At 47.9% G+C, this 11,085-nt stretch overlaps 1 protein-coding gene across 1 annotated transcript in view; it reads right to left on the bottom strand.

Moving 5' to 3' along the window:
- The window catches only part of DCDC2C (doublecortin domain containing 2C), a 152,664-nt gene that overhangs the window by 123,560 nt on the left and 18,019 nt on the right, over positions 1 to 11,085 (bottom strand). Inside the window, exons 2-3 of the mRNA XM_059407515.1 lie at positions 10,742 to 10,793; positions 2,869 to 2,989 (exon numbers count right to left, since the gene is read on the bottom strand). Coding sequence (XP_059263498.1) covers positions 2,869 to 2,989; positions 10,742 to 10,793 — 173 coding nt within the window. The remainder of the gene's footprint in view (positions 1 to 2,868; positions 2,990 to 10,741; positions 10,794 to 11,085) is intronic.

Here is an 11,085-nt window from a genome sequence, read left to right as displayed (position 1 = left end):
GACTGGGGTTGGGATCGGCGGGCTGTGCCTTCCGGTTGGGGTAAGAGCCAGGTGAGCAGGTGCACAGCGGGCTAGAGCCGTCCCGGAAGGTCCAGAGAGATCCACAGCAGCTCCGGACATGCCCAGCAGCGCACCTGACGAGCCAGCATCCGTGATACACTCCCCAGGCACGCAGCTCGGCCAAACCGTGCGGCCCAAGAATGGTGGGTGGCTTCTAAGTCAGGCCATGGGGTTCAGCTAGAATGCCCTAGGAGCAGGTGAGAACACCTCCCCCATTGCCTGATCCTTTCCTGTGCATCCGACCTGAGGGACTTAGCCACCCCTGGGGCTCATTCCGCTTCTACCTCACACCCCCTGTGGCCTAACACATGGAGGAAAAGGACCTCGGAGCCTTGCCGGAGGCAACCAAAATCTCTCTTCCCCCGAGTCTTATCATTTGCAAGAGTGCAGAAAAGCAAGAGGAGGGGACTGTGCTGTTGACACACTGGGGAGGGCCGTTGTCAAGACCATGACCCCGCACAGTCCCGGAGCTGCCTCAAGGCTTCTCCATCATGACCTCCTGAAACTCGCTCCCCAGCAGTGTTTGTCCCTTCTCTGTCTCCAGCAAGCTGGAGAGCGTGGGTCCGATTCACCCTCCAGACCTCCAGGGCCCGAATGCCCCACCCGAGCCACGAGGCCTCCACATGCCCTCTGCCCGAGCCCAGCCTGCCCGCCTGCCTCATTCCGCCGCTGCGCACTCTGCCAGCCTCCCCCCGGGGCCGCGGGCCGCTCTGCACCTTTGCTCCTCCCACCAGGCACACCGCAGCCCCTCAGTGCTCACCATCAACCACCCTGCCCAGCAGGCCCTCATCAGGGCCCTCGGGTGCCCCCCACACCGCACGCTGCAGTTCCTGCGGGCTGCACCCCACCCCTGCTGCACTGTGAGCTCCACGGCACCGGGAGTCCGCGGAGCCCTCACCTGGAGCCCCGCCCTCACCTGCAGCCCCGCCCTCACCTGCAGCCCCGCTCTCACCTGCAGCCCCGCCCTCACCTGCAGCCCCGCCCACACCTGCAGCCCCGCCCACACCTGCAGGCTGCATCCACACACCTGTGCAGCTGACCCTCCCCGTCCCCATCTCGGGCTACCTGTGACCCCTTCCCCTTCTGACCCAGGCCCGAGGAGCAGCTCACAGGGCGGCTGGACCCACCGGCACGGGAAGCGCTTGCTGCGGGCTTGGGGCCCCGATCTGCCAAACGCCTCCCTCCGCGCCAGCCCTGAACGTCCTCTCGGCCCGGAGCGTGCTGCCTGCCTGCGCTCCGACTCCATGTGCCCAACCTCAGAATCGGGGAGACCCTGAGGCTCTTCCTCCCCCACCCCTTCAACTAAACCATCCCCGCGGCTCTCCCTTCTAACCCCGAGCCCTGTCCCGGACCCACGCGCGTCCATCGTGCTGCTCAGGCGGCCCCATCTCCCGGCCGCTGGTCCTCCCGGCCCCACGGTCCCTTCCCCACGGGGCCGCCCTGGGGAACATCAGTCAGAATGGTCCCCCCGACTCAGAGCCCCCGTGGTGGAGAGAGCCGCACGTGCACTAAAATCCGCACCCTTCCCTTCCTCCCCACACCACAGCCCTGCATGCGTTCCCGCAGCCCGCGGACATCCAGCTTGTCCCTGCACGAGACCTTGAGCCCGGAATGTGCCTTCGTGTCTTCACACACCTTCCTCTTTCCTGCATTTAGGACTCGGCTTAGAAGCAGCCCCTCAAGAGGTGCTCCCTGATCCATCACGCCTTTGATTTATCTCCATCTAGCATTTACTACCGTCTAGTATGTCTGTGTTTACTTGTTCACTTATGGTTGACTCCTCCTCCCGGGAATGTAAGCGTCCAGAGAAGCAGAGATCGTGATGGTCACGTTGGACTAAGGATCCCCAGAGCCTGAAGAATGAGTGGCCCAGAGCAGGAGTTTGAGAAGAAGGTTGTGAGTATGAAGGAATAAATGTTGTCATGGCAAGTGAGAAACAGCCGACACTCCAGGAAGAATCCCAGGAGAAGTGAGGTCAGTGAACGTGGTGGAAATGCAGCCGACAGCCCGTCGCCCTACAGATAAGGTTCTACACACCTGCACGCTGATGGCAAAATATCACAGCCAAGAATACCAAAAACTACCATGAATTGGCTGACCTACTTTAAAAACAAAGCAACAGGAACTATCGTCTGCAAAATTCTATTAAAGTACAACTACCCTAAGAAACAGCTTTCTGCTTCATTGCATAAAATTATGGAAACAATGAGCTAATTGCTTTTTTATGTGTTAATGATTCATTAACCTGGATATCACCTGCCTAATTCAATAACCCCAGCAATTAAATACATGATTCTGGGTTTCTTCTCCCAGTACTGCACATGAGCCCCTAAGAAAGCACAGGTGGTTTCTGTGACTGTCTGATGGTGAGGACAGCAGGGATCATGTGTCCGCTCATCTGCGCTGAGAGCCTGCAGGGCTCCTGAACCAACAGTCCGAGCGAATTAAACCAAATCCACACTGAGTGCAGAAGAACACTCAAGGTCACGGCAGGTGTATGTCCCGGGCAGCAGCAGTGGTTGACTGGATGCCCCGTGGAGGCAGGCGCTGCGCTCAAACCTAACCCTCCAAACAACCAGGCAAACTACCCACGTGGTGAACAATCAGAGCTGCTAGTGTCTTCACCAAGAACCCCTGCTGCCAAGCGTCCTGGCCTGGATACGCCGTCAGAAAACACGTAGTTGTAGAGGTGGCACACTGGGGGTTTGAACCTATGCCGCGTGGTGCGTGGAGCCTGAGGGGGGCCTCTGCGATTCTGGCTCTGGCCCAGTCCCCTTCCGCTTACAGGACCTGGAAGAGCTTGTGCACCTGTGTCCCCGTGCATGAAACGTGGGTGAAGGCGGCAGATGTGGACGAAAACGCAGATGAAAGTGGCGCCTGTCTCCGAAGGTCTGTTCTCAGCGTGCCCAGCACAAGACGAGATGATGCACTGCGGGGCCCAGCAAAGGGAGGGTCCGAGCTCGACTGAGAGCAGCTGCTGCTGCTGCTGCTGCTGCTGCCGGCGGCGGCCTCATGGCCTCCTGCGCCCCCCCTCTCTGCACCTCAGCGAGCTCCTCCAACTACCCTCAGTGAACATCTTCACAGCCTTTTCCATGCAAAACATCAAACCAAAAAGGGTAGCACCAAGGAGTCTAGCACCAAGAAAAGACTGAGTCACGTAGCCACATCAAGGTGGGAATCTCATCATGAGCGAACGGCGTTCATCAGGGTCTGGAACATGGGCCTGGGGCCGTGCACGCTAAATCAACAGAGAGGCCCTGCACCACCTGACCGTGGGGGCCGAGCCTAGAGCCTGAAGAGATGCTTTTGTAAAGAGACACACAATCGCCACTGATCACAGAAACCCTACGGAAAGTGCGGTGGGCTCCCCGCTTCCCATTCTGCTCAGTAAGGGAAAGGTCACGCTAGACCACCTCCAAAGTCACTTCGGCTTTCATTCTGTGATCCTGTGAGTCCAAAAACAGAACAAAACAAAACAAACAAACAGAAACGCACACAGCTTAACTCTTTCCCCCAAATGCCCAGGAATCTGCAGAGCTCAGCCCTTCTGGAGCAGTGATGTAGGACGGAAAGGCAGCGGGTGGAGAGTTACCCCCTTCACACCCTCCCGCCCGGTGCCATTGCCTGCAGAAATGTAGCAAACCAATGACTCCTTTTGTAAAAATGAAACTGCAACACATGAGACTAACCACTCGTCCCGGCCTGGCGTCCGCAGCCTGTGACCCCTGCAGAGCTCGAACGAGGGCACACAGATAAAGCACCCAAAAGGAAGAAAGAAAGAAGAGTGAGACTGTGGGGGTGGAGGACAGGGAGATACAGATAGAAGCAGAGAAAAGAAGGACCAAAACGGGTGAGCACAGGCCAGCACACTTACACTTCCCCAGGATGCCTGGGGTCAGAGGCGATTCACTCTGTGCGCACGTTTAAACTGTGCAGTTAAAAGAAATAATGAAGATACTGACAGTTGGCGACCGATGGAGGGGAAGAGTTTCCCACATCAGCTTCAACGAGGAGGCTAGGAGAAGCAGGTCCACCCTGCGAAGCTGGCAGAGAGGGCGAAGCAGGAGGGCCAAGGCTGCCTGCTGGATTCCAGCACGTGCCCAAGCCGGCCGCCCCCATCCGCCCCGGGCCGCAATGGAAATCTCCATCGTTGGGCCAAGATGGTGCGTCCACAGTGTCTCTGACAAAAATGCAAATGTATCACATGACAGAAACAGCATGTGACGAAACAGCAGAAATCATCCCTGAAGGCCTGCGCCCTGGGAGGGAAGGGCCACGGGGGAGTGCAGGGAAAGGGGGTCCTAAGGAGAAAGGGACGAAAGCGAAGGGGCAGAAGAGTCACCCCACACAGGAGCGGCGCTCCCTCCCCAACAACACAGAAGAAAGTCCAAAGCAGAACCCATGAAACCGAAAACAGAGCAAAGAAATCAAGAAAACCAATAAAACCAAAAGTCGTTTCTTGGCGAAGATTGGTGAAAGTAACAAACTACACAGTCCCATCGGGAAAACGAGAAAAGACACAGATGCCCAGGAACAGCAGGCATGAGGGAGGTCACACTGCTGGGTTCCACAGACGTTACTGGGTCAGAGAACTTTATAAACGACTTCCTGGGGAGCCTGGGTGGCTCATTCAGTTAAGCACCTGATTCTAGGTTTCGACTCAGGTCATGATCTCACAGTGCTGGGATCGAGCCCTGCGTCGGGCTCCCTGCTTAGCAGGGAGTATGTTTCCCTTCTTCCGCTCTCTGCCTCTCCCCCAGCTCCCATGAACTTACTTTCTCTAAAATAGGTAAATAAATCTTTTTTTAGTCTGTTAAACACCATGCAGTAGTACATCATTAGTTTTTGATGTAGTGTTTCACGATTCATTGTTTGCATATAACACCCAGTGCTCCGTGCAGTACATGCCCTCCTTAATACCCACCACTAGGCTCACCCATTCCCCCAGGCCCCTCCCCTCTGTAACCCTCTTTGTTTCCCGGAGTCCACAGTCCCTCATGGTTCATCTCCCCTTCCGATTCCCGCCCCTTCATTTTCCCTTCCGTCTCCTAATGTCCTCCGTGCTATTCCTTATGTTCCATAATTAAGTGGAACCACATGATAATTGAATTTCTCTGTTTGACTAAATAAATCTTTTTTTAGAAATTAAAAATAAATGATTTCTTGTGATAGTTTCAACAACTGAAATGAAATGGACAAATTAAAAGACACAAACTAGCAAAGTTCACTCAAGAAGAAACAGACAACCTGAGGAGCCCTATAGCTGGGAAGGTAGCAGGATGTGTAGTTAAAGACCTTCCCACAAAGACAACTCCAGGTCCAGGGGGTTCCCCTGGCAACTTCTACCAGACACTTAAGGAAGAAATGATACCAAAATTAGAAAAATAAATTAAAAGAATAAAAACCTGCATAACAGCATCCCTCCATGAACACAGATGCAAAAATTCCAGACAAAATTTTAGCAAATAAAATCTAAAAATTTATAAAAAGGACAATAATTTAAAATCAATGTAATCCCCAGGAGTGCAATTACAGGGTCATAGAGAAGCTCTATTTTTAATTTCTTGAGGAATCTCCACACTGTTCTCCAAAGTGGCTGCACCAACTTGCATTCCACCAACAGTGGAAGAGGGTTCCCCTTTCTCCACATCCTCTCCAACACATGTTGTTTCCTGTCTTGCTAATTTTGGCCATTCTAACTGCTGTAAGGTGATATCTCAATGTGGTTTTAATTTGAATCTCCCTGAAGGCTAGTGATGATGAACATTTTTTCATGTGTCTGATAGCCATTTGTATGTCTTCATTGGAGAAGTGTCTGTCCTTATCTCCTGCCCATTTTTTGATATGATTGTCTGTTTTGTGTGTGTTGAGTTTGAGGAGTTCATTATAGATCCTATGACCCTGCCATTGCACTCCTGGGTATTTACCCCAAAGATACAGATGTAGTGAAAAGAAGGGCCATCTGTACCCCAATGTTCATAGCAGCAATGGCCACCATCGCCAAACTGTGGAAAGAACCAAGATGCCCTTCAACGGATGAATGGATAAGGAAGATGTGGTCCATATACACTATGGAGTATGATGCCTCCATCAGAAAGGACGAATACCCAACTTTTGTAGCAACATGGATGGGACTGGAAGAGATGATGCTGAGTGAAATAAGTCAAGCAGAGAGAGTCAATTATCATATGGTTTCACTTATTTGTGGAGCATAACAAAAAGTATGGAGGACAAGGGGAGTTAGAGAGAAGGGGGTTGGGGTAAATTGGAAGGGGAGGTGAATCATGAGAGACTATGGGCTCTGAAAAACAATCCGAGGGGTTTGAAGGGGCAGGGGTGGGAGGTCGGGGTACCAGGTGGTGGGTATTATAGAGGGCACGGATTGCATGCAGCACTGGGTGTGGTGCAAAAATAATGATACTGTTATGCTCAAAATAAATAAATTTAAAAAAAATTTTTTTTAAAGAAGAAGAAAAGAAAAAAAAATCAATGTAATCCATAATATTAACAAACAAAAAGCAAAAATCCCCAAGATCATTCCAGCAGACACAGAAAAAGCCCTGCCAATTCTAATTTAGATCTGAATCCTACATCACGAGCAGAGCCTCTGCCCCCGTATAGGCCTGACCCAGCCCAGTGGGCAGAGGGCATGATGTTTATCTTGCCTGCCTTCAGCCTTCTCCTCCTCCCTGCTCTTCCAGGGCTGGGCTGGAGGGCAAGGGAAGGGCAGTGTCCAATGTGATTGGAGCTGCTGTGGGGATTCCTCAGCAGGTGTCCAACGTGGTTTTGGCAACTTTGAGAGGAGGGGACTGGAGCAGGTTATTCCGAGAACCACCACAGGGCCTGCCTGCTGCACTGCTTCTAAATCAGGAGATGCATTTTTCCATCGGATGCCTTACCAAAATATTTCCATCCCTAGAATAAGATAAACAGCTAAAATAGTCCATAAAAGACTGGTCTTTTACTCATTGTTTTATTATACCCAGAATTATGGGGATGTGCCCCAAAAGCCATGAAGCAGGAAGGATATGGTGCATAAAGTAGTAGTAAGTAATCAGAGATGATGAAAGAGGGGTAAGACAGGTAGTGAGGTAAGCAGTGCAGGCAGCAAGAAAGAGAGCTGCCCACCAGCGTGACCCACGAATCTCGGCTCTGTGACTCTGGTGCTCTGTCCTCGTATGGGACAGCAGGACACAGATCTTGATTTCAGGCTGCACTTACAGTCCACTCATGAGAACAGATTTCCTGGATCAAATCTTCCCTTTCAGTCAAGACTCTTGGCTGTGCTCATTCAGGGTTGGCAATAGCACAGATACATGTCCCCAAACACACTATACTCCCACCCAGACAGGCACTTACACATCAAACAACAGTAACAATCCATTTTTAGGGACTTCCTCCGCAAAAGGAGAGGGCCCAAGGCAGGGGGCACCAAGCACGCTCAGCCACACCCTCTATGCTGCTCAATGCCAAGGGTAGTTATGGGTGTACAGAAGCAGTACAACTTCTCAGAAACCTCCTGATGTAAATATTAAAGAAGTTACAACTGTGCCTCTAATTCCACCTCTGTATGTACAGTCACGACTCTGAGCAAATATGTATATAAGGGATCCTTTACATCACTGTCAAAATATTGAAAAAGCAGAATTACCTAAAGATCTGCTGATAGGGTGGGTCAGATAATTAAGACAGGTTCACGTGACAGAATATCTCGCAGCCATTAAAAACATGTAGCAGAAGATCAGTCACTGTATGAGAAAGCAGTCACAACATACAGTAAATAAAAAGGAGATTGGGAAAGAGTGTGTACTGATGGACCCCATTTCTGCAAACACATAAGCACATCTGTACACATGTGTTGTACACGTGTGTGTTTCCATGTATACATGCTTGGGGCTAGAGCACAGAACAGCCCTTGGAAACAGACATGACAAAGTCAAAAAGCACCGACCTCGGGAGGTCAGACTATGGGTGATGCCCATTTCGTTCACTGAGCTTTTCTGCACAGCTTTCTGACATTCTTCTCAATAAGGACTCTCTTTACAATCAGATTTTGTAGATGAAAAAACATAAACTCTAAGAAAAATTACAAAACCATTTGCATGTCTTCATTGGAGAAATGTCTGTTCATATCTTCTGCCCTTTTTTTATATGATTGTCTGTTCTGTGTGTGTTGAGTTTGAGAAGTTCTTTATAGATCTTGGATATCAGCTCCTTGTCTGTATTGTCATTTGTGAATATCTTCTCCCATTCTGTGGGTTACCTCTTTGTTTTGTTAACTGTTTCTTTTGCTGTGCAGAAGATTTTGATCTTAGTGAAGTCCTAAAAGTTCACTTTCACTTTTGTTTCCTTTGCCTTTGGAGACATATCTTGAAAGAAGTTGCTGTGGTCAACGTAGAAGAGTTGCTGCCTATGTTCTCCTTTAGGATTCTGATGGATTCCTACCTCATGTTGAGGTCTTTTATCCATTTCGAGTTTATCTTCATGTATGGTATGAGAGAATGGTCAAGTTTCATTTTTCTACACATAGCTGTCCAATTTTCCCAGCACCATTTATTGAAGAGACTGTCTTTTTTCCACAGTATATTTTTTCCTGCTTTGTCAAAGATTAGTTGACCATAAAGTTAAGGGTCCATATTTAGGCTCTCTACTCTGTTCCACTGGTGTACATGTCTGTTTTATGTCAAAAAATGGGCAGAAGACATGAACAGACACTTCTCCAATGAAGACATACAAATGGCTAACAAACATATGAAAAAATGTTCTTCATCATTAGCCTTCAGGGAGATTCAAATCAAAACTACATTGAGATACCACCTTACATCTGTTAGAATGGCCAAAATTAACAAAACAGTAAACAACATGTGCTGGGGAGAATGTAGAGAAAGGGAAACCCTCTTACACTGTTGGTGGGAATGCAAGTTGGTGCAGCCACTTTGAAAAACATTGCAGAGATTCCTTAAGAAATTAAAAATAGAGCTTCCCTATGACTCTGCAATTGTACTACTGGGTAATTATCCGAAAGATACAGATGTAGTGAAAAGAAGGGCCATCTGTACCCCAATGTTCATAGCAGCAATCGCCACAGTCGCCAAACAGTGGAAACAGCCAAGATGCCCTTCAACAGATGAATGGATAAGGAAGATGTGGTCCATATACACTATAGAGTATGATGCCTCCATCAGAAAGGATGAATACCCAACTTCTGTATCAACAATGGATGGAACTAGAAAAGATTATGCTGAGTGAAATAGGTCAAGCAGAGAGAGTCAATTATCATATGGTTTCGCTTATTTGTGAAACATAAGGAATAACACGGAGGACATGGGGAGATGGAGAGAAGGGAGTTGGGGGAAAGTGGAGGGGGAGGTGAACCTGAGAGACTGTGGACTCTGAGGAACTAACTGAGGGTTTTGGAGGGAAGGGGATGGGAAATTGGGTGAGACTGGTGGTGGATATTATGGAAGGCATGTATTGCATGGAGCACTGGGTGTGGTACATAAACAAGGAATCTGGAACATTGAAAAGAAATTTTAAAAGTAAATAAAAAATGTTTTCAATACCTGAAAAAAATAAAAAGAAAAATTACAAAACTTTCGGGGATGACTATACTCCCGTGACTGTGAGTGCATGCCAGTCCCCACTCTAGCATCCTGACTTCACATCTGGCACGTCACTCAACCTCTCTGGTCAAAGTCTCCTCAACTAGAAAATGAGGGGGTTTGACAATATAACCTGCAACTTTCCTGCTTGTCTTAAAAATATAATGACTAGTGATAATCATACCCTATCTTTTAAGTCACCCAAATAAAGCATGCACATGGACTGAAACTTGAGAGCAACTTTTCAGAATTGTTGTTCATCCCCACTCTCTGCCCTTCTGGAAAGAGGGAAGCAGGTGACCAGGTGTTAAGAATAATTACATGCCAGCTCATGACAGAGAAAATGAAAGAATACCAAAACTACCACTTAAAGGAGTAAATACTCTCAAACATCTCACCTTTGAAATACCCAACAGAATGACAAGTCTGTTTTTAAAAAAAAATTAAAAATCATATTACCACCTAAATATCTACAGGATATATTATTTAAAACCTAGAAGTTTCTGTTGCTTATTTTAAAAGGAGGATTTCTTTTATACTTATTAAATGGATTTTTTTCTTTTTTTTTTCTTTTTCTTTTTTTTTTTCTTTTTTTTGCTAAGAGTCAGGTAATGTGAACATAGTGATGGAAGGCTCCACCCTCTAGACCTTTCAAATGTCTGTCAAGCACAAAAATGTTAAGAACTTGGGGCAAATCTTTAAATTTAGCATTATAATTAGCTTCAATGTTATATAACTTAAAATAGCTTTTCTTGACACCCATCTGTTCAAATCCTCAAAAACAAAAGACAAGTGAAATATTTCAACAAATAATTGCACAGTGTGTCTCAAAGATGACGATCTTCCTAGGCATGGTCTTAGAGTATTTTTACTGACTTCCATCGTGTTAGTTACTTAAGTGCTTTGACAAGTATGACAAGCTTGCACAGTAGATTCGGGCTTCAAGAGAAACACACTCCTATAGGCATTGCCTACAAACCGCTGATTTAGTAAAAGTGGTATCATTCAGTGCTGACATTCAAAGTTTTCCCAGGTCACCCAATTTATCTCAACTTTAGTAATTAGCAGTGAACACTTACTTCCTTCAACCTTCTCATCTTTGCAGGCTTTCTGGGCTCTATATGAATATAACTGCAAAAGAAGAAAGAAAAACCTAGTTAGAAGGTAAATATTGAGATGGAAGTTCAGAGTCTTTTCAGAGAGGACTCCTTTTTGGCATTCCCATAAGCAAATCCACAACAACTTCAACTAAAGTAAAGAGCAGCACATGGGACATGGACACTCAACAGCAAGGTCAATGGCAAAGTCATCTCAAGACAATGCCACACTGGCTGCCATTGGCAACACCCATGGGAAACTGCCTGAATGGCACTCTTTCCCTCCTATAACCTTATTAATCCAAAAGGACAGTATCGATCATCTA

The sequence above is a fragment of the Mustela nigripes genome, chromosome 7, assembly GCF_022355385.1.
Source record: "Mustela nigripes isolate SB6536 chromosome 7, MUSNIG.SB6536, whole genome shotgun sequence".
Lineage (NCBI taxonomy): Eukaryota > Metazoa > Chordata > Mammalia > Carnivora > Mustelidae > Mustela > Mustela nigripes.
Note: the sequence above shows the minus strand (reverse complement) of the source record. Positions and strands in the feature narration are given on the sequence as shown.